A 26,753-nucleotide genomic window follows, 5' to 3' on the forward strand; every position below is an offset into this window, starting at 1 on the left:
ACGTTTTAAAGGTACTGGTAGGAGCAGTAATATAGACTGATAGTAAGAATATTGAAGAAAAAGGCTCTTGCGTGAATTTAACAAGTCCATGGTTGCTAGACTACGTATTGACAGAAGTTTCTGGCTCTAATAGCTTGTGCCAGTGACTGAGAAAAAAAAAAATAACCTGGCTTGCTCAGCAGCAAACAAATGTGCTCAGAATCACTTTCTTCAGCTTCTCTTTGAATCTCACGCTGAGTGTGTCTCAGCACACTGATAACATCTGTCCTTCTGTTTTTGATAGGTCAATGTGGCAAATGGTTATAAGCTCTAAATCAAGGATAAATCATTGAATGTTTAGAGAACATAAAGACTTTGATTATCTGTCAGAAGTTCCATGATACAGAGATAATTAAAAAAAATATATGAACTTCAGGAAGTTTGTTTGCCAAGTAACTGAATTTTAAACGTTATTTACTGCACAGTATTATCAGAACAAAAAGCTGTCTGCTTTAATATTGTTTGTCCTGAAAAAAAAAGAAATTAGTTTTCAATAAGAAATCACAATATAAAAGAGTGTAAGAGTGGGACGTGAATCCAGGCAGTTTATGTTCACTTTCAAAATCAAATGAGATTTTTCTGTGTTTATATCCACCAGAATAGAATAATTGTTACATGATATTTGATGACAGCTCTGGGAAATGCAGCCTCTAACAGCGGACTAAATGACTAACTAATTCCTTCTGGTTGCTACTTCTGGGGGGTGAAAGGTTACTTCTGCATCTATCCAATTTCTTCTCTTGGGACTCCAAAACCAATAAAATTAGTTTGACTAGTCTTGCACCTATGGCTACAAAAATATCTGACTTAGCATCTGCTAATCTGGAAAACTTGGAGTTGACATCAGACAAAAAGAAATCTTGGCTAACAATTTTTGCTGACGATTGAAAGAGATTAAATTTACAAAGCAAAATGTCTCTGTCATATCAGCTTCTGAGTTATGTTTGAAAAATACACACATAATCACTATATTTAAAGAAATGACTTCATTTCGAGAAGGTATGTCTAGAAGCTATTCAAGTTTCAGTATTCACAGTGTAAGTGTGATAAATTGTCACTGGTAGTCTCAATATATGACAGATACTCCTGTAAAGTCAGTGTTTGTCACCACTTAGCATACACTAGTGTCATGTTTTTTCCATAGGAAACAAAGCAATAGTGGCAATGGTCTGACAACTCTCTGTGAGCTGCTCTGAACACTGACTACTGTCAGCAAGCTAAAAGCAAGCATAGAAACCATTGCATTATTATCTACCAACTGTGTTTTTAAAGTTTGTAACTGATTACTGGTGCATCTGTACAGATCACACTATTAATTGTTCATAAAGTGCTGAGTGGTTTCCAGTTCCACAGTGTTTATTCTATATTTATCTATAGTAATCCTTTTTTAAATAGCTTGAAGCTTGTAATGTAAAAAGACAGCAGCTAGAGAAGTCTAGTTTTAATTTAGTAAATACTAGAGTGGACATATTTCTCAGAACTAGATAGACAAAGTGATAGGAAAAAAAGGATATCAGGGAACTGTGCATTTATAGCCTGTAACATGTAACCTAAGACCTCGATTAACTTTGAGAAACTTCAAATGTCAAGCCTGCTAGCTTCAGACAATCACACCATTAATGCTTTTTTTTTTTACCATATGTTTTCTTTTGCACTGGAATCAGAGCTAATGTCATTTAGTGATAGGAGTCACAGAACCAGCTGAGCCCTTAGAATATCAATAATGTAATGCATCTGCTATGGGAGGACAATTTACTTCCATATGTTTAAACTTGCACAGTACAAATCAAGAGATAAAAACTAAAAATGACACGATTCTTAGCTTGTCTCAACAGGTCACTTTGACATTCAGGTTTTTTGTGTGTCTTTTGAGTGATCAGCTGATATAAGGAAGCAGAAATATGTGATACATTGATCACTCTTGGTGACAGCCTGAGCATGGACCCTAAAAGTCCTAGGCTTAAAATGTGTTGTGCACATGTTTTTTTTTCATAGTTTTCATCCACGCCTTTTCAAATACGGATCGACCAAGGATCTTACGGTTGGACTTGATCTTAAGGGTATTTTCTGTCCTAAAGGATGCTATGATTCTACATATCTGTAGTAAAGTGGAGTGTCCACGGGTGTTAATTACAAAGCACACACTTGAAGAGAGAAATCAAATCCAGCACAGAAACATTTTGCACTTACCTCCTCCACAGGACTCTGAACACTCTGTAAAGCCCTCGTATTCCCAGTCATAGAGTTCATCAAACTCCTGCAAGCTGCTGTACAGCAGCTCAGTTTCCTCTCGGGTGTATTCGGTTGTCTCCCCGCTACAGGGACCGCTGTAACAGGCTCTCTGAGACACAGGTTTGGGACCTTCACATTCATCGATGGGCAAGTCAGCCACGGACTGAGAGAAAGAGAGGAGCACTTGACATTTCACAAGCCGCACCTGGCTGCCCACTCCACAGGTGACACTACAGGTGGACCAAGACTCAGGAATAAACCTGCGAGAGGAAGAGAGCAAGGCAAGTTATGTCCACAAGCAGCCAGGCAAGCAAAGGCAGTATAGTCATGTTGAGGCCAGACTCTGTTTAATGAGAAACAAATGCTTCACCTCATGATAAGGTTATTATGAAATACATGTAAGAGCCATGACATATCGTTGACAACTTAATGGCAACAGTGGAAAGTCTCTCAAGTACTCATGCAAAATATCTCTTTATATCTAGGAAGAAAAATGCATGCTTAGAGCACCTGCCTTGATCCTAAAATGTCTCAGTGAAAAGCATCCTGTAATTTCCCAACGTGCATCATGGTCCCACTAGCTACTTTTTGCTAGTATCCAACCTAGATCACATTTGTCTTAGTTGATATCACAATTATGTCACTAGTAAGTGTTGAACGGGCTACTGTTATCAGATAGTTGCAGTAGTACGGGGAAAATAATTTCAACCATTGTTCCTGTATTGCAGTAACCACTTTTAAGCCTTAATTTGAAGCCGTAAAAAAGATAAAGAACTCACTATTTCTTTAACTGTTTGTTTGTTTGTTTGTTTGTTCTTTCCTTCCTAGCACATTTAATTTCCCTTCTCGTGAAACAAAAGAGTGTTCCATTTCTATTCTGGATTTTTCTGGCTGTTGCTCGTCTCACTGGTTAGGAATTCTTACATGCTCCAAATTTTTACCTCTGAAAGTCCTTATATACTTCTACAAAAGCACCTTGCAGCCATCATTACAACAAGCAAAACAGATTGATTGGTTTTTATTTTTTTCTTCAACAGTGGAATAATGTCTCAGTTTTTCTGTGTTGCCAATGCTTTTTCAACATCTTAAAAAAAAATCAGTGCTGGAAATAGGCCTAGCATTTTACTGAAAGTAACATCAAGCAGAGGGTCACATTCAGTTCCACGCCACATCATTACCACCTTGTTTAAATGTAGCACACCTCGTTTTGCAGAGCTCATGTTGATCTGTGCTGATTCCTAAATCTTTCTGGAAACAATGGTTCCAGAGTAGTCCACAACCTACAATACTATTGCTTAGATACCTGATGGTGGTGATATTAAAGCACTGCAGTAATGAATTCAGGTTACAGGGTGATTCAGATAGCTTGTCTTCTCTATTGGCCATTCTGCCAAATTTTCTGCCATGGGCAAATTCTAAGACAATTACTTCCAGGGCTGGAACAGAAGAGTAAGTAGTTGGATCTGGCACTGATCCCTTAAGAACCTCAAAGGAACAATACCTATCGATAACGCTCTCTCATTAACAGCAAGTGTTTGGTATATCTCAGCTCCTTCAAACTCAGCAAGTTTACTTTTACTGACATTTCTGAGCATTAATCTAATGAATACAAAGCTTTTTGTATATAGGGTCAACTGCCTGAGACAAATTTAGGTCTTTCAACATCTAATCATATGTGTTAGCCAAATTTATCAAATAAATCAGAGTTAAAGGAAGTATTTTTGATTAAAACATGGCTGTCACTGACAGTATTTCTCTTCTTTTGTCTCTATTTACATGGGCCACACCAGGCTTGGACGGTTTTGCTCAGGGACGAAGACAATAGGCACATCTGTCTCTTCTACGCTCTAGGGCTACTTGCGGCTACGGAAACTCATTTTTCACCTTGAGAATCCCATGAACAGTCTGATAGGAAGAAAAAACTTTAGTTTTGTGATCAGCATCTTTTAAAGCGTTTTTACGTACTTCTGTTCTTCATCCACTGCCTTTCTCTAACGACAAAAAGACTTTCTCTTCACTCTAGGGTTAAAAAAAGAATCCAAACCCACAAAAGGAACCTGGTGCCCCCCAGCAGATATGTATCAGGATCCCTGAGTGGAACAACATAGTCTCCTAGAGCAGAGAGCGTGCAATTGTTTACCCACTTTTGTGTGTGTTTATGACATCTTGTTACGAACTTGATATCCACTGCTAACACCATAGACAGGATAATAGAAAGGAAAGGAATGGATTGTATGCATTATTGGAACATTTGAAACTGTTTATAATGGTGCTACAAAGACTGCAATATTTTCTTTTGGAGTAAAGACTTTGAGAAAATAATGATGCAAAGCGATTCTATTTCCCTACTCTTAAGACATTTTATCTTAAAAGACTTGTCTTGTTTCAAAGATGGTATCTTTAATTTTAAAAGGATTATAGTCTTTAACAGTGCAGGTGGGCCACTCATCTTGTTTTTTCTAAGACTGTACAACTGCTAAAATTCTATCTTGATGTGGAAAACCTCCTGACAGATTAAACAGTCCATGTTAGCCTCTGTGACTTAGATATTTTGATTCATTTGAATGTATAGTTTCTTGAGCTGACAAATTAAGAGACAGAAATCCTAATCAGGTTACTAAAAAAAAGGCACTGGTCTTCATCAGAAGCTGTCTTCTTTATGTTTTTTAACATTGCGAATTGTTGTGTAACTTTGCTTTGTTGAAGAGTTGCTGTATTCCAAACTAAAAAGGATTGTATTTTGCCAGGTATTAAAATTACTTATTTAGAAAAACAGAGATATTTCTTATACTCAGAATATTTACACGTGATGCATATCACACATACAAACACAGGAACAAAAGAGAGAGGACACAAAAGGGAAGTAAGAACATGTAGACTTTTTGAAATGAGGCTTGAACTATAAATGTGAAATATTATATTATTTTACCCTAGTCAGCAACTCGTAATGAAAACACTGGAATACCTTCAGGAAATTATGTTTTATTCAGCTTTCCAGGCCCAATGTCTACATTTTAAGTGATAAATTTGGACGTGTAATTTAATTCTAATGTAACAGTTGGCTGCTAAAGAGCAAATTGGTAGAATTTAAAGAGTTGAAAGCTGATAGAAGAGTGGGGGGGAAACCAAGAAAAATCTGCAAACAAAATATCTGTATAGGACTTGCCATTAGATACTGAATATTTATGTAATGTTAATGTGCAATATAAATAAACAATGATTCTGAATTTTCCATCATCCTAAACCCAGGAAATTACAAAGGCTTTCAAATATCTTTGTGTGGTCATTAATGATAAATGTTGCCAAATGGTGAGCACAAAACACAAAAAATATGTGAATAATGAGCAGGGAATTCCACGATTTTAAAGTTGTTCTGCATATAGTGTACCTTCCACTGCATAGTACTGTGCTTTTCTGTATGCCAACATCTGGGTCTTCTTTGAAAGAACAGATTAGTTGAATAGATTTACTGAGAAGTAGTGGGGTTTTTTTTAGAAAACAGGAAATGATGGAGGTGTTTCAGTTGTCCTTGCATGTTGTTTAGTTGAATCCCACTGTAATAATAGTCCCAATAATAACAAACCTAATAAACACAACAAAGGCAACAGCTAGTTGTAGTGATGTGGCAGTAGTAGCTGTCAGCCAGAACCCAATTGTGCTAATAGTTGTAAAAATGAAAGACAAAAAGGTGCTTCTTGCCTCAAAGACATTACATTATTTCATAGTGCTTAGCATACATCTTAGTGATTCGCATGTTGCCGTTGCTTCAAAGATCACCTTCTTTTATTCCTCTGCAGAACAGACATGACAATGCTTCTTCCCAAAACAAAAATACAGCAGGAGGAGTGTTCTGAGAGCTCTGATAGATATTTTAAATAAGAGTAGTTTGCTCCTATTTTAGAGAGATCACTACTAGGCAGAGAAGTGAAATCTGGAAGGAGGGAAAATCATGACCTTGCTTTGTTATGACTGACTTTACTGTGTCTGCTGCTACTCAACCGCTGGAGCACTGACTAGTTACAGCACCCAGCTGTGAAACGGTTGAAGTGTCCCTCTGCCTGTCACCCCCCATGAAACAGGCATCTCCATGGGCAGCAGTGCTCTCAAGCAGGAAAAGGAAAAGGGCTGGAATGAAAGGTGGAAAACTCTCCAAAGAAAACTGGAGGTTAAAAATGGATGGTGCTTGTACACAAATGCCTATATTTGTTTCCTTGACCTGTGGCCACTTTTGCTGGTGATGGACCTGCAATCTATTCCCATTATACAAGCATGCTTGCAAAACAGTGAGTTCTGGATTCAAAAGACGCATTGTATTTTTCAGTGGTTTTTGTTAGCTGTTGAGGTTTCACAATTTGCACAAGATTGTGTTCAGCTGAAGGTACTATTGTTGCACCATTTGTCATATGTACGTTAGCCTACACTGGGCTGCATAATGTGTTGTAGGAAAGGAGGAGGAGAATAAATGCAATGCCACGGGCATCCATGGACTTCTGCAGGAGTCATTCAGGTGTGGTACTGAGATGATTTTGGCTCTTTGCTTTTATAGTATACTGCAATCACTGAAAATATATTTTAAGGAGATTTTAATATGACAGCAAAGCCAACTTAACGGTGTTTGTGTCTAAAGTGCTTAATACAAAATATTGGTCAAACTGTGAAATGCACAGCGGACAGCCTTTGGGCTGCACATCCAAGGGACTACTGTAACTACAAGTGAATTGCAGTTGTCTGCAGAATCTCATCTATGCATAAACACTGGGTAGGTACCACTTGCCCAGCTCAATTTTGCAAAGACTATTTGAATTTGTAGATATTATTATTCACATTCACACCTGAGAATACCCCTTTCAGACAATAGTGTGTCTAGTGTTTTTTTTTTTTTTTAAATACTTCCTCTTTTTAAATGATATACAGGGAATGTATCTAAAAATCCAGCTTTTGTAGACTAAAGCATGCTACACAATAATTTTCTGTGATAGAACCAGGAACTGAGCTCATACTTCCAGACTCCTTGTCTTTGAAATGCAAATCTGACCCTTTTCTCTAGGAGAGGCCACCTTTCCATCGGTTTTAAGGTGTGGATAACACCACAGGGTGCTCGTACATAGCACTGGGTAGCTGCTGCTTCCATTGTTCAGAGAAGTGAAACAGAGGTCATGACCATATGTCAATAAAATCTCAGGGCTCCATCTACAAGAGTAATGGCACTGGAACCAGCTGCAGAGGTGCAGTTCCAATCTGAGTGATTACAATCTGTCACCCTATACTTTCTCTTCAGTTTAATTTGATTGAATATGATCTTTTCCCTCAGCTTTGCGTCAAATCATTCTGTACTGTTGGTGCTCTCCATAAATTCACCACTGCCTTTCTCCCCCGGGAAAGATAACTGCTTCTGCCCTCTAGAGATATTACACATAAATCCTAAGTAGTGGTGACTGTCTAAAAGGGCTCCTTGAATTAATAAACAGAAATCATTAACTAATGTTAGGCTGTTGCACTGCTGGTCTTACCTATGACCGACCACATTACTAGTTTATTTTTTTTTGCCATTTGATCTTAATATGGAGAAGTTTCCCTGAACTTCCTTTTTCTTCTTTCTTGCATGACACTGAAGTGGACAAGCAACAGCCTAGCAGCTGGTAGTATCTGTATATGTCCTCACTACTTTTTTTTTGGCAACCTAATAATCATAACACGCTTTGTTTTAAAAGTGAAACATTTGTAAGAAGTCTTAAAATTACTTATTAACCTGTGAATCAGGTACAAATATGATGATGGAAACTATTTAACAGGGAAAATCAAAATAAAATAGCTTAAGTGTTTATGGAAACATAAATACCTACTGAAAAGTAAGAAAGAGATATTGGATGACTCTGTCACACTGGTCTCTCTGTCCATATCCAGCTCCCTGAGGGCTTTGTCCCCCCACTGATGCATGTTAGGAATTTCCTTTTGTTCTTTCCTGAACCGCCCCCATCACTACGATGGTGCCATCTGGCATCCAGATATTATTGTTTGCCCTCTTCCCACTGCCCCTGCCTCGTCTTTATACGGCTAGCACCAGGGTTATTTATGGCAGTATGTTAAAGGCTGGGTATGGTGTTAACATACAAAAGTGTTTTTCAAGAGCTAGAGACAGAAATCTTTTAAACAACCCCTCCATCGCCCATAAAACCAATCTCATTATACATAGAAAAAAACATGCTTTTTTAATCGTGACTGCTGCTCTTTCTGACTCCGGCCGTCATGCTGTGCTGGTGTAATGAGCTCCAGTGAAGGAGGTCAGACAGAAAGGTACTGTGGCTTCTCCCTCAGACGACATAATTCTGAGGCCTAGTCAATGGTCGCTTCAGAGATGGACAGCTGTAGAACAATATGTATGACAACTCAAGATAGCAAGGACTTCTCACCTCAAACCTTTGTCCTAACAAAGATTGCAATACTTTCTTACCAATCTAGAGTATTTCATAGTAGTCCCGTCAGCAATTAATATTTAATTGACCCCATCTAGGGTTGCAGCAGGTCAGGCAACACAAACACAACTGTCCCTTCTAGCCTGCAAGTGGCTGAACTTGTTATGACTAATTCTTTGAGCAGCAGAACTGATGAAGACTGACTTAACACAGATTTGTATTTGAAGACTGAGTGCCCAAGTGGATTCCCTGGTATCCTTTAAGGACCGAACTCCTTTAGAAATTTTTCCTTCAACTGGGGAATTTTAGGGTGTTGTTTTCTACCTAGTCATTTAGTTCAGTGAGATATGTGGACAATACTACCACTGAATTTCCTGGTGAATATCAACCAACTTTGACAGAGGGATAAAATTCCCTGTGATAACTTTATACCTCTGTCAAATTCAGTTAATAGGAACAAATTCAGACATTACTGAGAGAAGAGGAAGGCAACTGACAGATAGACATATACAGACAAAATTAAACTGTAAGACTTGCTTCCTTTAGAAATTCCTGAAGAAATAAATAATGGAAGGCACTATACGCAGATGGAATGAAAATGAGGCATCTGCTACTCTAGCAGGACACATGAGAGACTGATTGCAAATTACAGATGGATGGACAATGTAAAAAAAATGTGTAACTTTATAACTCAATATGCAATTTCATTTTAAAAAATCATATTCAATAGAAAGTCACAAAAGTCACAACACAGCAATATAGAGATTCACAAATATGAGAACTCAATGCATAGAAGAGCTCTGCTGAAAATTTCCAGATTTGGCTTTTAAATTTCCAATCAAAAATAAACTTTGAGAAGGACAATAGAGTTGCTTATAGATGGGGTTTGTTTTCTCTACTTGAAGAATGATAATGAAGAAAGAGTGACAGTGGTAGGGGAAGAATGGTCTTCTATCTACAAAGAATGACCCTATCTGTAGAGGAGATTGCCCTCTCTGTAGGCAGTGACTTGGAGGCATAAGAAATCTCGAGAAGAGCCTCGGATGAAGCATAGGAAAAGAATGAGTCCCTACTGACATCGCAGTCATGAAATTGGTAATTACTGCACTGATATAGAGCGAATAGGAAAATCACATAAGCATAGCTTTTCTGAAGAAAGTTCCATTACTCCAGCTTCAAGCAAATGTGCTGATGAACACACAACACTACCTTTTCAGCACCCGGATTACCGTGCCACTGGAGGTCTTCTGCTGTTCCTCCTGCTCTACAGGTGCCCTCCTTCCCCTCCATTCTACCTCTCCTCTGTCTGTCATTCCCTGCCTGCTGAGCAGAGGAGTGGGGTCTCAAAGAAATCCCATCTTGGCTGCGCAGCTCAACTCCTACCCTCAAACCCTGCTCAGCCAGCTCCACTCTACTGAATCAGAGAAAAGAAATGGCTTCCTCGGAGAAGGAGAAGCAAGTAATTAAGCTTGTTTTTTACTAACCCTTGTATGTTTTCTGAAAATATTTACAGCAAAGTAACACACAACAACACGCTTAGGCATAGGACAGTAAGAAATAGATGGTTGTGTTTCAGTTACTCAAATTCACAGTCAGTAGAACAACTGGATACATCACGTGCTGTCTTACACCAGCTAGTGATTGATCCAACGTTTAAAAACCCTCAACCGTTTCAGCCCTCAAATTGGCATGCACCTACACTCTGGACTGCTCATTCGTCAGCCAAAATGTATGGGTCATAGAACGACATCTGACAGCATGGTAAGCCATGGAGTATTACGTTGTGTCTCTGCATATCTGCAGAAAACACGGGCTGAAAGGTGCATTATCATGTGATACACCTTGCTTTTCAACTAGTTGGTGTCTTTGAAACACCTATACAGTGGAACGAAGAGAAGTGATGCTATCAAACTGGCACCAAAGTTGATTGCTGATTGTATCTTGGTGAGTTCTGAATGTTTTATCTCTTTTTTTATACCATTACATAGAGTTTTTCAGTCTAATAACCAGGACCTGAAATGAATAACTGTTTAAAGTTTGACGTTAATGAAAAACGCTAGTAATAGTGAGGCACCCAAATGAACTTAATGTGGAAGTTCACCGCTCAGGTTGGCTGTCAACAGATTAGATATTCTGGAAAAATCTGCAGATGGCTGTTATAGTTTACAGGTGGGGATTGCACGGATGGCCCTTTCAGCACAATTCTAAGTTTTTATTTGGTCTTTCTGTCTCATGCCTTATCACTAGAAGTCATTCCAAACTAAACACAAGGCATGGATATCTCTAAGCTTTGGGAAAGTTTGCATAAAGACCCTGACTGTGTGCCTTTTATTTTAGCTGTTAGTCAACGCATATAAAAATCTATAATTTAATTTAATGTCATGTTGATTACTCATTAGCCTAAAATAAAGATTATAAGTGCTCCCAGAGTTGTGCTTTGCAGGGAGAAAAAAATGTACAAAATGTCATTCCATGACGGAATGAATCTAGTCTGTGCCCCACTGTTTTGATGTGTTAGTCCCACCGGTATCACTGAAGTGTTGCATGAGATAGGGTAAAAAGATTCTTTGCAGAGTAGGGCCTTTATTGCAGCACAGCAGTGGAACTATAAAGTAAGGAGGTGTCATAGATGCACATAAAACATTTCAAAGTTCTTAAACTCCTTTCCCTTTATATGTCTCAAGGTCTCTTTTAATATCAAAAGTAATATATCCATAAGGTTTTCCAAAATATTTTACTAAAATAGATGTCATGACAAACAAAAGCCTCTGCATCTTTCCCTGCAGGTTATGCCTATTCTCCATAAACCCCTTCTTGTTATTATTTAAAGATACACATACTCATATATATATTATTATGCTTTTTTTCTACCATACTGTCAACAGCATTCACAAAATTTATCTAAAAAATTTTAGTGTAACAAATTGTTTCATATACGACCACATAACAGTATGATTCCTGATAATGCATCTTTTTTAATGTATGCTTCCAGGGGTTATTTGCAGTTTGATAAATGCAAGTCGTTTAGTATAGTCATAAGAAAAATCACAAAAAAATAAACTGCACTTTACACATGAAAAATGAGTATATTCAAAAATATTGAATCTTCTAGATTTTGACGCTGAATAAATTGACCTACAAAGTCTGTGAAACTTTGAAAACTGTTGATCATCTCATATTACCTGCAATAGCTGCTACTAGTATATATATACACATATGAATATGTGTGTTTGTATATGCGTGCATGAATGTGTGTATGTATATATGTATGTGTGTGTACGTATGCATTTAGGCATGCATATGGCAGCTGAATTAAAATTATTTTTTATTTTGAGGACTTTATTACATATATCGCTAGCTCTATTTTAACGTTCCAGTTTCAAATGACTTCGATTCAGATTAACTATGCCAAAACTGCAATTATATTGCATAACGATCCATGTTTTTTAGTCTAATACAGAGCTGCAGTGGCAATAAAAAATACTATGTGCTCAGCCATGAGGAACTGGATATTGATTAAAGCTGTGTACAGAAGTTACAATTATAGCATGCATTTAGCACAGTTCCAGAACAAAAAATCCAAAACATAATCATAATAGTATTTTTAGCTTCTCAGCCTCATTGCTGAAGGTTTGTATGGTACACCAGTTTTACTGAGCTTCCTTTTCATTGCAATTTTATTGGGCTAAGGAAGACTAATTATCCATAAATGACAATAAAACTTAATTCTGAATGAAAATCTGAGTTTGTTTTTAAATTCCTTAATTATTCTAACTTCTTCTCCAGTCCTACTATTAATGAAATGAAGCACATGCAGAAACTGCTAAACTACATTTTCTATAGCACTCTGTGAAGAACTTTGCTACATCAGGTCAGATTCATACAGTCAGATTTTCTTACCGATACATTAAAAAGGCAGGTATCAACCCTAACTGAAGTGTTCTTTCCCAGCTTTTTGTTGCAATATTTTTTTCCTTCCTTCCTGAAATCCTTCAGCATTACCTGTAACTTTTTTATGCTCTCCACTTATTTCTAACACAATGGTAATTTTGTCACAAAACAGAAGACAAACAAATAGGAAAAGAAAAAAGAAAAAGCTACAGTTAAGGGACATAATGAGCTAATTTTACTATTTAGGAGGAAAATGTACAGTTTCCACCATTTCAGGCAGCCCTAGTGCAAGGGGACTGTGAATGTATGTATGTAAACCAGTCTGCTGTCCAAAAGGGGTTGCAGCAGAAGGAAAAGCTGCTAACAGGGTACAAGGTGATGACTGAGATCCATCTTGCAAAGGTGGCTGGGCAAGGATCATGAAACGGCTAGAAAAGCAGGGAGGGTAAAATCCCTGAAATGATGAGGTAAGTCATGACAAGGCAATCCAAACCACGGGGCTGAGTTTTCTAGTTTATTTTCTACTCAAGCTAATTCATTTTATTTACTGCTACTACACTCTTCCTGGGGGAGAGGCGAGGCGGAATCGTCAGTGTATTTCATCTCTTACTTCACAGGGGTATTGTGAGAATAAATAAAGGTCCAGAGTTGTGGAGATACAGTGGTAGTGGGGAACATGTAACTACATGGGTAGACAAACTCTTACTGTAATATTACTGTAAATGACCTTAAACAAAACATGTATATATTTGTTCAATTCAAATCTGCATTTGCCCTCTTGAATTCCGTCTCTTCATACCTAAGTTGGACACAGCCTTAAGCCCATTAAACTTCCACAGGGTTGGGTTTAACCTTTACGCTCTAATGAAGGACAAATACAATTTCAAGAGACTCCGTTGGTTCAGCGGAAGCCCCGGATCCCCACACCATGAGAACATATAAACAAATTTTTAAGACTTACGATGGTTCTTCAGACACCACTGCTCCTTCCTCCAGCTCTTGAGCCTGCTTGTACCACGGCAACTTTGCTTCCACAGGAAGTTTCTCTATGGGACAAATACAAACATGTGAAAATAGGAAGCATGCAGTAACGCTGCTATGTGTGCCAGCCTCCCTTCTCTCATCAAGCAGGGCTGTGACACATGTGTGCCTTCGTCCTCATGGAGATGGAGCACAATAAAGAGAGAGAGAGAAAGAAGAACAGGAAAACTCTTCCATCACCTGGACTGTAACACTTACAAGGTTATATGGTCAGATAGTTCACTGTTGCAGCTAGAAGGGCTATGGGGCTATGGCTTTTCAAAGCCAGAAAGGCAAATTAAGTCACTTTTCAGACTATGCAACTGGGCTGTAAAAGTAGGCACTTTGGAAAGTATTTTTTTGGAGGGAGTCTTGCAAGTGTAATAGGCCTCCATTGACACTGCAAAGGCAAAATGTATAAAATCCCTGTGTTTACCATTAAATTTTAGAACTTCAGATGACACATTAAGCTTGTTCTTTATAGATTACAAAAAGGAAGAAAACCTTGATTTGACGAGCGATACCACAATAAAACAGAGAAACCGTAATAAAATGGCCCAGCTATACTTTTCAACTCTATCAGTTCATCAGCTACACGGATTTGAAAAACCGAGGTTGATACTTTTTCTGTCATTTCTGATGGAAAACAGCAGAGCTGCTTTGCTCCCCCTCCAGGATGTGCGCGCGGCGTAACGAGCGGCTCTGCTCTGGGGAGCGCAGGGCCATGCCGCTTCGAGAGCCAAACTCCACTTTCATGCGGTGTCAAAGTGGAGTATTTGAGCTGAAGGCAGTGGAGCTGGTTTAGCTCCACAGGGGCATAAAGCGAGAGCAAACTTGGCACTATAATTTGAGAGGGAGCTCTGTATTTCAACAAAACGTTCTGGGCTAGGGTCAGCGGAAGAAAGACAAATGAAAGGGAGCAAGAGTCGGACCACTGAGGAGAGCCGGGGCCAGACCTGTTTGCCACTCACAAATCACCTAAGCCTTTGGAGTTTACATAATGCACGGATTTGTGCTCGCCAACGGGAGCAGGTTAACGTCATTCGGAACGATCGGGAGGTATCTGTGACTCGGCTGTTCAAAACAGTGAACCTTGCACTTAAGCACACAAAACTTCCCATCTGTCAGTCGTATCAGAGAGGAACAACTTACAACTTGGTTTCACAGCTACTGCAACTTCAGTCAAGAAAATTTCCTTGTAGCAAGTTATTAACTGAGGAAAAAGGGACAGTAATAGAGTTACTGTGCTTCTCTCTTAGAAACAGCTTGCCAAGCTCTTACTCTTAACATATTTATTAGTGCCATTTAAGGATGAATATTTGCCAGCACAGCTCTTAGTTTAATCTATATTTTACTGCATATGTTATCCAAAATATGTAGGAGATATTTCTATTTATATGTTCTGCAGCTTGTTTTATGGGTTTTGGAAAGCCAGATCTTACTTCTGTTCTTTTTTGCTTGGATGCAAGTGCTTGTAAAAAGTAAAATACTCTTGTGTACTGCTGCCTGTTATGTGACTTTTTAAATAACTTTTCTTTTTTAGAGGTGTAGTTAATTATCATCTACATCATAAAATGAGTTAGAGGATTAGAAATGTTGATGTTGTACAGTGTTCTTTGACAAAAAAATGGATAAAAAACACTCCTAACATAAGCTAAGGAGTAATTTCTACCTTTGGAGATTAAAGTAAAATCTCTCCTTTTACAAAACAGTTCCAGTAAAAACACTTAAATCCTATATTACACAGAAAATTCTATTAGGTGAACACATCTTCTCTATTAAAACTGAAAATCATTACTTAAGCCAGGGATATCCTATTATTCTCCATTATTGGTGTAAGATAACATGTGTCAGTGCTTGAATAAACTAAAATGAAATAAATTACATGAACTATTTGCTTTCTATTTCTATTTAGCACAGTGTGTTATAAGAAGAGGTAGTTCCACATTTTCTGTCTTGCTACTTCAGTCAGCTAGGAAGATTGTTTTTCTGCTTTACGTTAATGCGCCTCCAGAAGGAAAAAGCAGTCTAAGACTAAGACTTTCGATAGAGAAGAGATACTTGCTACCCCTACTACTCCTAATTTCTAGCTCTAGATTTGGAAATAAAAAGGACAAACTTCCAGCATATAAATAGAATAATTTGAATCAGAAGAGACCTCTGGATATCATCTGGTCTAACTCTCTTCTGAAAGCACGATTCAGCCTTCAGATACATGGGTCTTGAAACATTACCACTTCCATTATGGAGGGAGAACTGTGAGAGCATTGCAGAACCAAGATGAGGAGTAAAATTAAACCCAAGCAAAACTGTATGCTTCACATAGGGCTTTCCATCCCATGGGAAAAACAGAAAAAAAGACATAACTTTGTACAATCCGAAATTAATCATGGTGTGTATTGCAAAGGGCAGCATAAAAGTTTATCCAGGGTAAAGACGCCACTCTGTTGCAAGAGTGGGCTTCCAGCAAACCGCAATTTACTTTATTCCCATGCAAGCCCCATTGGAATAGACTTCTTGACAGGTGCAGGCAAGCTAAGCTTTCCTAGCTGGTCCTCCACCCTTCTTAAGTTCCCTAGGCAGAAGTCAGTTGTGGGTGGCTTGCAACACTTGAATTTTTGGTGTCTTACTGCATTTTACTTACAGTGTATGTTGCAGGCAGACAGGATCTTGCTTTACCTGTGCTCTGAACACCACACACAGATAAAGTCCCGAAAAAGCAACCGACTAACCGAGCCCAAACCCACTGAATCTCCGTATGAGGCTCAGAGTCATGCTGACACAGTCACAGGGTCTTTTATTTTTCATCTTGGAAGGTGGACAGAGTGAGCTCATGTTGGCCAGTAAAATACAGTGCAAACATACCCCTTGCTCCCCAGAGGCCCCATGTCTGGTTTTCGCCACTTTGGTGGCTGGCAGACACAGTGAATTCTCATGGTCTGGATAAACTGGAATCTTGAAACTTGGCAAGTGCGCCCATCATCGGCCACTGAGCACAGAAATTAAAATTCCAAATTTCATTGTTCCATCTTGGATCGGCATGAGGTCATGGGTCACTCTTATTTCACAGGGCTTCATAATAAGTGGTCTTAATATGTATCAGGATAGCAATTAATTTTTTAAAACGAATTGAATTCTTCTTATAGTGGGGTTTAAGTCTCCAGTTTAGGGAAATTAAGTTCGTCTGTATTGCTGTAGCCCAGAAGTTTCCACAGGTTTGTCAGCATACAGACACAGAGGTTATATCAATAGAGCTGTACGCACACACAAACGCATGCACGCTCACGTATGTGTGGAAACTGTAGAATACCTGTGTCTGCTGCACCTGGTCACTGTCCATTAATCCAATTCAGTCTCCAGGACTTTTTCTAACATTCCCATCCTATAAGAACCTCCAAACAGCTGCAGAAATGTTTGCTCCTTCTCTCAATAAAATGTGAGGGATTTACCCCAGTGTTACTCTCTGTCTGAGACCTGAGCCAAGAAACATTTCCATACAAATTGTGAGTATTCCTTGCTTTAAGATGCTTCAAGTCTAACTGCCAAATTTTGCAGCCTTGCTAATAATAGGAACTTCACGTTGGGATATGCAATGCTTGCCTCCGATCTATTTTAAGCTCCAAGTTATGAACAGGCACTTTAAAATTATAGTTACATTTATGTAGCATATATGTTATTTATATGTTGAATTCCTTTTAAACTACAGGGCAAATTTAGCCTAGACACAACCAGTGAGGTCAAACCTGCTTTCACTATGGTCAAATGTACATTTATATTGCTTGGTCTGCTGGATAAAAAATTAACAGTGAAAACCCCAGAGCTCGTAAGAAAGAGGAAGGGGCTGATATTCACTCCAAGTTGCTAGCAGGCAGACTGCAATAGGAATGGCAGGCCTTAAAGGTGCAAATTTACAACTCAGTGCAGGTGGAAACAGTGCTACTAGCAACAAAACAAAACCACTCAACCTGGAAAACTCTGAAAAGTTCGTGAGAATCCTTCTGCCTCATTACCTTTGGGTTTGTAGCAAGGAGTGGGCACGATGCATTCTTCTTTTATGTGTGGCTTTGTTTTAGGACTACAGCCTCCTGTATGCATCCCCCTGTGATCAATGCAAAGGACCACACGATATCTGAGTCCTTGTCCACAGGTCACAGTGCACTGGAGGAAAAAAAAAAAAAAAGAAAAAAGAAGGTGCGTCTGATACATCACAGGAGTGATAAATAAAAGCGGAATATGCAATGGAAGTAGGTGTGCATCAGAGAGCGAAACACGATGCAGAAACACCCAACCCTCAACATAAATTATTCATTGTATTTGCTAGTTATGGATAAGGTATAAACTTGACCAAAATTTTTGCCTTTTTGCTTTGTACATTTACTTGGTTGGGACATTTTGCCACTGGATTTCTCTTGCAGTGTCACTCTGTCAGTGTTGGCTACTTGGCTTGTGGCCATCCGTCCCATATTGGATATGCTCAGTAACACCCTGTCAAGTTTCATCTGGAGCCACTCTGCTTTGCTTGGACAAAGTACTGGGGCTTATAGATTAACAAAGGTGGCACTCAGCTATTTTGGAACATGGCACCAAAAAGAATGGGAAACTACTTGGGCTTTCTTCCCTCAGACACTTTCTTAAGTCTTTTTTCATATATTTTTGGTAAGGTATGTCAATTTTTCCTCCCGTACAGATTGTTTCAGAAGTGGTTGCACAGGAGAGGATCAAAACTACCAAACAATGAGGAAGGCTGTGGATACTACCGATATCACTTTACTCTTGGATAGCACCTTTCATCTGGAAATCACTAAACACTTTGCAATCAGTCAAGAACACCCCACCTGTGGGTGAACTAGCTTAGTTCCTAAAACCCACTTAATTTGTTCAGAAACTAGGGTGGTAAGAATCTACATTCAAAATAAAGTCTTTATGTATAAAATCAAAGTACTTTTCTACTTTTGTAGAAAGACATTTCAAAGACGTTTACTTTCATACAGAAGGAAAGGTGAGTCAGGAGCAGACAACTACAAGCATCAAAGAGCAGATTCATGTATAGCTTTACATACTTCTGGAAATTTCTCAGCAATTCATGATATTCAGTTTATGGCTGAAAAGTTGTAATAAAGGTATGCCATTACATGCCTATTGCTTTTGTTTGTACATTTCATTTATGCTCCCAGTCTGTTATTAGTAGAAGGTCACTAATTAACGTTACAGATCTGATTTATTTTTCCATCATTCTCCTTAATCATGTTAATCTTATTAATACATTATTCCTCACTAATTACTTTGCAGTTAGACAAAGAGCATAATTTGAAACAGTGGTCATGGTAATAAGGAAAGAAAGTAGTGAATGTTCCTACTTCTGCAAGCTCAGTAAACTACAATTTGAGTTGTATTTCTGGAGCGGCAAATATAAAACTAACAAAGCTAAGCTGATTACCGGAGACCATTCCTGAGCAAGCCACTTTGGGCAGTCAAATACATTGCAAGGCTGGACAACAGGCATCTTTGGAGTATACATGCATTTCCATTCTTCCACGGGACTGATATGCCCCTGAATGTCTTCTTCCACACATGAGATGCTGCGGCTTTGAATGCCTCCTCCACATGACGAGGAACAGGCGGTCCAGGGTGTACTCTCCCATCTGGGTTAAAAAACAAAACAGAGAAGCATCAGGAAAAGAAACCCCTGCTGCCCCTGTCCCCACCTACAGCCCTCAAACACATGAATTGCTACCTTCAAGAGGTTGGGGCTTTTTTTTGATTGATGTAGTAAAAATTACTAATATATATTTTTTCCTAAATGGTCATAACAGCAAAGCACTCTCATGGCTGCTGTCTTTAAGTCACAGATTTAGTAATATGAAATCTTCCCTCTCCCACTAACCAGTGACTACTAGCACAGAAACTATAAATACTTTAAAATTAATTATTTTTATTTGATTGGTAGGATTATCACATCTTCACAATCTGTCATGTTCTGAGGAATCTTTGTCACAAATCATTGGAATCTCAGCGTGCTCTGAAGCTGATGCTCCTTTCGTGAGAACAGACAGGGAAACAGCAGTGTTTCTTTCCAGGGAAACAAATGGGTTGAGAAAAAAAAGAAGATGGCAGGAAATTACCAAAAAGAAGACGTGACTATACTGATAGGATACGTGGCCTCTGATGGATAAACCACATGGTCCTTGTTTCATTACAGCTGAGGCAGTGAGAGGAACAGAGAAACCATCTTCCCTCTACAGCTGCCACTTGAGAATGTAATGACAAATCCACAGAACAATGAGTACGTTCTGAAAAGCAATGTATGCTTCTGAGAATAATCTTTTTACAGTGATGCATATACAATAATGTATGTATTGTTTATATGTGTACATGTCTGTCCACACAAGATAGTCCGGTATTTCCTCTCTTATATTCAAGCCATTGTCACAGAGAGGATCCGGGACCATTGTCTTGATCCAGTGTGGCTATTCCTGTATAACCCTGTGCATGCCTAATGGTATACAAGTGTGCATGTTTTATCTACCTGGAAACATTCCACAAAATCTTTTTTTTTTTATGAAGGTAAATTTCTCTCTGATAAAGACATTAGAAATAATGTTCAAAGCAATGATTTTGGTCACAAGTTTTCATTTTTTGACTTAAAAAATTTTTCTGCAGAAAAACCCCCACCTGTTTCCTCTTTCAGGCAAGAAGGAAAAACAGTGAAAGGTGAGGTTCTTGTTCTCCTACTTAAAGCAAAGAAATTATTTCTATTAAGTAACAATCATGGGATCACCATGATTATTAAGCAGTATGAAAAATGCTTATATTTTCTTCTGTTTTTCATCACATCAGCCCATCTTTTTGTCATCAGCTCCAGTACATGTAAGCACTACCCACACTTGGCTACTGGGTGAAAAGTGCCATAAAACTCAGTGTGAAACGGCTTGTGTTAATAACTGTTAACGAATGGTAAAGCCACTGATTAATTCTATGACTTATCACAAAGAAGCGGTGAAACAATGTTTACACCATGCCATATACATCATTGTGTGCTCAGTATAAGCCATATATGTCACCAACAGGTAATTTTAGCAATGTTTTTAGTTCAAACATGCTACTTGTGACTCTGCTGAACAAGTTTCCCAGCATAGAGATGAGGTTTCTCTCTACCACAAACTTAAATGAAGAGGCCTCAAATTGAAACTCATGAACAGCAGAAACTGCTGCAGCCAGCCTGATCCAGCTTTTCCCAGGCATAAAAGCATTGTGGCACCAGGGAATTCCCTGGAGTCTTTGGGACAAGTTTCCAGATGCCTTAGGCAACCCCAGTAATACCAAGCAGCCGAAATCTAGGCAAGCCGTTTGATCCTCAGATTTTGTATGAGTGTGAGAGAGGAAGGTGAAGTATCTCTGTTCTACAGCTGTCAGGGCAAGTGTCACAGCTCCTTGTGAGGTACCAAGGGTGCAACACTGGTCGACGATTTGTGAAAGGAATTAGTGGTGCATTAAAAGTAAGGACTATATCGGCTGAACCATACCTTTCCCTCTTTGTGATAAAGTTCAGGGCTGAGGGATTGCAGAAGGGAAATCTTGCAAAGATACCTTCTCAGATTTGCTCTCCACTTCTCCTGGGGCATTTGTCGCTCTCTTCCATCCCTGGCATTAGGTGCCATTCTCAGACAGATGATGCAATCAGACTCTCTCTGGTTTGGTTGATTGTTTTTTTATTTATTTTTATTTGGGCTTTTTTTGTCTGAACTCTGCAGGTTCAGAGGAAAGATGCTTTTTATCCCCCTGACTTGGCCCTGTCTCATGCCAACCTCCTGGTCCATTCAGTTTCTGCTGTCTGAGGTTTGGAGAAGTGGCGAGGGAGGCGAGGGAGGAAGACCTGAGCCCTCTTGATGCATTCGTAGTAGCACACACAGGAGCGTGGCAGAGGGAGAAGAGGTGAAGCAGCAGTGAAACAGCAAGGGGAGAAGGTGAGTGGAGCTCCCAGCCAGCAGCTGCAGCCTGAGCAATTGATGCAGGGGTTAAAGGAGAGAAGTGCGGGTGGGAGAGTGGATGTAAAGGGACTGTTACGGGGTGAGACCATAATCCAGAACAGCTTGAGAAACAGTCTCAGCCTTTTGATCATTTTAAGGGAATGATTTTTTTTTTTTTTCTTTCAGTGTTACTGAAAGTCAAATACCTCAGGGCATTTTGATCCTTTATTTTGGATTTTCTTCAGCAGTAAAAAAGCCTCTGCCTAACTGCCAGCTCAGGATGCTTTTTCCTTGAATACAATCCCTCCACTGTTAAGTACTGCTGAATCATCCTCTGATATAAAATTGTTCTCCATCTTTTGTCAATGTACATGCCCTTTGTATACAATTGAAATAAAATCTGTTTTATTCAAAGCTAGAATGTTAAACTCTGTATGAAAATTCTAGCTTCTATATTCCTCATTCACAGAGGTGTAGTTTTTGAGGTTAGGAGGTATGTGTACGTTGGGTTTTTTTAATAAAGAACAGAGGAAATATTTTTCCAGAAAAAAAGGAATTAGACACAGGGATAAATTTTATAAGTGTATCTCACGAACATTTGGTGATAATGACTGCGTGTACATAACCATAAGCACTGAGCTAGGAAGAGAAAATACTAATCCAAATGACACAGATGATTGATAAAGGGTGTCGACATGAATGGCAGCCACAACGCTTGGCACGCAAGCTGCTCTCCTCCTCGTGTTCTCACTCACGGTTTGGGGAGGGTCCATGATTTGGCTGGAGACTGAACGTGAATGCTCTGTGCTTGCACACTGATGCTGAAAGCTCTCGGCATTAGGCCTCACCATGGCTTGAGGGAGGTTGTTTCCTCACCAGGATGGGACTAACAAGCTGCCTAGGGGGCGGTCTTTCTGTGATTTCATGCTCCATGACACAATAAATTAGTGAAGAATAAGACAAAACACAATACTGTTGCATGTCCAGGCAGTATTTCAAAACCAAAAGGTTATTATCCTTCAGCTACCAAATGTTTTTATAGGCACCAGTCTTATGCCCTGCTTTAAGAGTAATTACTCATGTTGTTACTTCCATGAGAATTTCAAGTCTTACATTAAAGACATTTTAATTGTGAGATAATTAATAATACGAATCAGGCCTTGATTCTATTCCTGCCCTGATCTCTGATTTCTTAGAAAAGCCAATGGATTAATGCCCCTGGGGAAGGCATTAGCATAGATTTGCAAAATCAGAACATAACACTGATACCGTCTAAACCCCAAATCTCACAATGTACAAGCATGCAAGAAGCAGCACTGCTGGAGAGAAAGAGAGAGAAAAGTCTGATGGTTCATTATGAAGCCACAGGTTATAGCCCTGTTCAGAGACGAGTAAAGGGAAGGAAAAGGAAACGTGTGAGAGAAAAGAGGAGGTGGGGTTGGGGAGTGAGGAAAGAGAGAAAGGAAAGGACCACACACTCAGTAAGTCTGCACTGCTGCTTCAGCTAGAATATGATTTCAGTTCTTCATCAACAGAATTTATAACAACAGGTTAGCACTTGAACACCTCTAGGTTAACCTGCAGGATTTCAGAGCAAGAGAAAAGAAGCATCTGTTAACTTAGTTTGAGAGCAAAGCAGAAACGCAAAGAAGAGAAAAAAAGAAGTAAATGTGTTTGTTAATCTTAGCATCTGGTTGACTGTTTTACGTACCGAGGAAGGGGATGGTAGAGGTCATAGGGCATGATCTGCTTGTATCCATCACTGTTAGGAACAATAATGCCAACCCTCTGAGTAGAAGGTACACATAATAAAATAAACACTAAATGATTACATTATACAACTTTTTTTTACACAATATTACAAAAAAAACCCAACCAAACAAGATATTTTACCTAAGTTGCTATCACATATAAAACAAAACTCATACTCTTATCCTGCTGTTTCTGAGTTGTTCAAAGAATAAAGCACTGATTACTACTTTATTCTTATGAATATACTACTACTCGAATAAGAAGCAATGTATTACCACAGGTGAACCAAATGAGTTATCCAAATATTATTTAAATTTATGAGGTTACTCTCTGCCATTAAAAAAAAAATATTTTTACACTTGATGTTTTCTTGGAGCTTGGATCCAAAGGCGCTGAAGACAACAGGGGAACTTCTTTCTGCTTCAAACAGCTCTAGATCAAACCCTTTTAAAACTATTATATGGTTGTTTCTGCCCTTTGGAGAAGACATCTGCTTTTTCGGGAGTTAAGATTAGAAATTCAGGGAATGCCAGTGCAAGAATTTAAATCTGCAATTCTTGTCTCTCCACCTTATTAATCCAATTTCATTCATCTTCAGAACCTGCCGCTTTATTTGGGTTTTTCTGGAAGAAAGAAGGAGCTGGAGAGGAGTGACACATCAGGTTGGGTTTTGTTTGTTTTTGGTGTTTTCGTGACTGGTTGGCTTGGTTTGCTGTAGTGTTATTTGTGTATTATCTAAATAATAGAACATCTAAAGTTTATAAAAGGCAATAATGTAGATCGAAATTAGTATTTATCTGAACTATTATCATGCCAGCTATGTGTGACATGGAAATCACTTGGCTTGTTGGCAACTACAGGGTCTAGTGAATTGCTGGTCTGGAATTGCATCTTTTGTTTCCACTTTTTGTGGGTTCTGACTCAGAGTGACTCTACCCATGTTCTCAGGCATATCTATTAATGTAAAATAGATGATCTCAGAGCACCTTATCTATCAGTTTCATCAATGCCACTATGCAACAGGGGACTTGGATGGGGCAGATGGGCAGAACCATCGAAGAGTGGATGCCAGCTGCATTATAATAAAAAGCATCCCTACCCAAGTTACGGAGAGAGGAACCTGGCTGAAAAGAATGAAGGTAGTTTTTGAGAGCCTTATACAGACGAGAAGTGCTAGGTATGCTGCTACGAATTTCTGCGAGGGGGAAAGAGAAAAGGAGGGGGAAGGAGGAAAATATTCTCTATCCTCAATACCGTTCACTGAAAAAGGCTGTAAGCATTCAAAGGAGTCTTGTCATGCTAAGGCTAAAGCATTCTCTTCTCCTTTCAGTCAACAGGGTTTTTATGTGCATAACTTGTCCACGTTAGGAGAATGGATTCCATTGTGTTTTCACAGCGAGGAGTCAGCACCAGGTCAGCACGCTGGAATTTTCCAGCTAAAGCGCGGGAAGTTGCTGGAGCCCTGGGAGTGTGTGATGGGGACTAGACAGCTCTCTCTAAGATTAGCAGAGGAGCCCTCTGCGTGAATGTGCATATTTGCATCTCTGCAGAGCTGCCTGTCTCCACAAAAATCTAAACATCTAGGAGAGGCAGTTCTGGCACTGGGAAACTTTAGAGAGGATAAATGGGTCATTTAGTGTGTGGCCAATGAAGAAGTCTTTTCAGGCTTATCTTGATGGATAAATGCCTGGAGAAGTATGAGAAATTGTGTACTAGTATTTTAAGAAGACAGAAGGGGACTTTTTCCGAGTTTTTTTTTTGAATATGCTTTAGGGAATCTCTGCTGTTTTCCTGATTCTTCTACCACTTCTGCTGAAGTTCCACTCGGAAGGCTTTTGTACTCTCCAGCTCATCAGCTTGCTGAGGAACGGTCGGAAAAGACATTAATATACCGAGTTCCGAAATGAAATAATTATACTATAAAAGCATCTATGGCATAAGAAAGAAACAGATTTGAAAACATTTCTCACTCATTGCAATGAGAAAAGTTTTCTTTCGAATAAACATGGTCTGTATGCATAATCCAGCTCCACATGCATTAGAATGCATAATATCCACGGCCATTCCAATGGAAACAACCATACCACATCCAAACACTGTTATGAAGATTAAATAACATTTACAAAGTACTAGGTTAATATTGTCATTGGAAAGGTTTGACCCTCAAAGAATTCTGCATACATAAATCGCATTTCTGTAAATGGTATAGAGCTCCACAGAATTACTGACACTGTCCTTGTGCACATGTGAGGTGCTACTGAAGGCTCGTGTTCTGTTACTGCAAGATAATGATCCCCAGTAACGTAAGTCTTATCGACACAGTGAGGAAAAAGACCCCCACAATAATACACAATGGCTTAATTTATGACTATAAAAATCGGCTTGAAGATACGAGACAACAGCAGATGGTCGTTGTACCATTAATGTCATCTGCATCTCTCCTAGGTAGTCTTGTGTGGCTTTTTTCGTGTGTCTTAAAAAAAGCCTAAGTGAATGATTTAAGGAACATCTTAGAGATTACTTGGGTGAATCTCATACTTTTTGACTGGACAAAGTGGTTTAAATCCCATGAGTCTATCAGTCCATCAAACTCCTATAAAGAGACGGAAGAGATTTAGTTTGTAGGCTTTGTTCACTGCATATTACTCAGACCCATCAAAGGGGATGGTGCGCTAAATGAACAGAGCGAACAATAATAATAATTCCTTCACTACACTGAGATTTCTGGCTGGGAGTAGCTAACAAGACTCGTTCACACAACACCTAGAGCAAATTTGCTTTGGCAGGAGCAGGAACACAAAGCAAATTATTTCGAAAATCTGTTGTCTCTCCTGTGTCTGAAATCTCCCATGCCTTTCAGACCAACAAGTTGTGTCATATACTCCGCGAATTGGTTTGTTTTCCTCTTGAGTGCTGGCAGCTTCAGCACGGTTGCTCTTCCAAGGCACATGCCCAGCTGGAGCGGGATCTGCACATGCCAGAGGCAGGTGTGCTGCACCCAGGTCTGCCATCTCTGCAAACGTTTGGCTTCGCCCCAGGATGAGTGCCAACAGCCGCGTTCCTTGAAAGTCACGCCTGGCCTCGTCTTTCCCGATAGCTCCTCTTCCTACTTAAGATGCCCACTTAGCACAAATGGTAGGTGTGAATACCTTTCTCCTGCAGCTCCTCTATGACCCTCTCTCTTACATGGCGCTAACCCTTCCCACCTCCCTCTCCAGCATGCCTGCAGCTCTTGGGTCAGGTGCCTGCTGAGCTGAGATAGGGCTGGGAGAAGAGGCAGAAGAGAGAAAGGGCGTCTCCTCCCAAAATGTGGTGTGACCCTGCAGGGGGATGATGTGCCAAGGCTGGTAGTGGGCAGAGGCGCCCGCTGCTCCTGCGCTGGTGCCCCCGCACAGCGCCATGCGGGTGCCTGGCCCTGCAGGACCCTCACATGCCTCTG

The 26,753-nt window shown here is 39.4% G+C and overlaps 1 protein-coding gene across 1 annotated transcript in view; it reads right to left on the reverse strand.

Moving 5' to 3' along the window:
• Positions 1–26,753, reverse strand: part of ADAMTSL1 (ADAMTS like 1) — a 365,777-nt gene that overhangs the window by 87,417 nt on the left and 251,607 nt on the right. Inside the window, exons 10-14 of the mRNA XM_086629918.1 lie at positions 23,274–23,324; positions 19,033–19,237; positions 17,606–17,753; positions 13,537–13,621; positions 2,230–2,531 (exon numbers count right to left, since the gene is read on the reverse strand). Coding sequence (XP_086486044.1) covers positions 2,230–2,531; positions 13,537–13,621; positions 17,606–17,753; positions 19,033–19,237; positions 23,274–23,324 — 791 coding nt within the window. The remainder of the gene's footprint in view (positions 1–2,229; positions 2,532–13,536; positions 13,622–17,605; positions 17,754–19,032; positions 19,238–23,273; positions 23,325–26,753) is intronic.

Source organism: Tauraco erythrolophus, chromosome Z, assembly GCF_009769465.1.
Source record: "Tauraco erythrolophus isolate bTauEry1 chromosome Z, bTauEry1.pri, whole genome shotgun sequence".
Lineage (NCBI taxonomy): Eukaryota > Metazoa > Chordata > Aves > Musophagiformes > Musophagidae > Tauraco > Tauraco erythrolophus.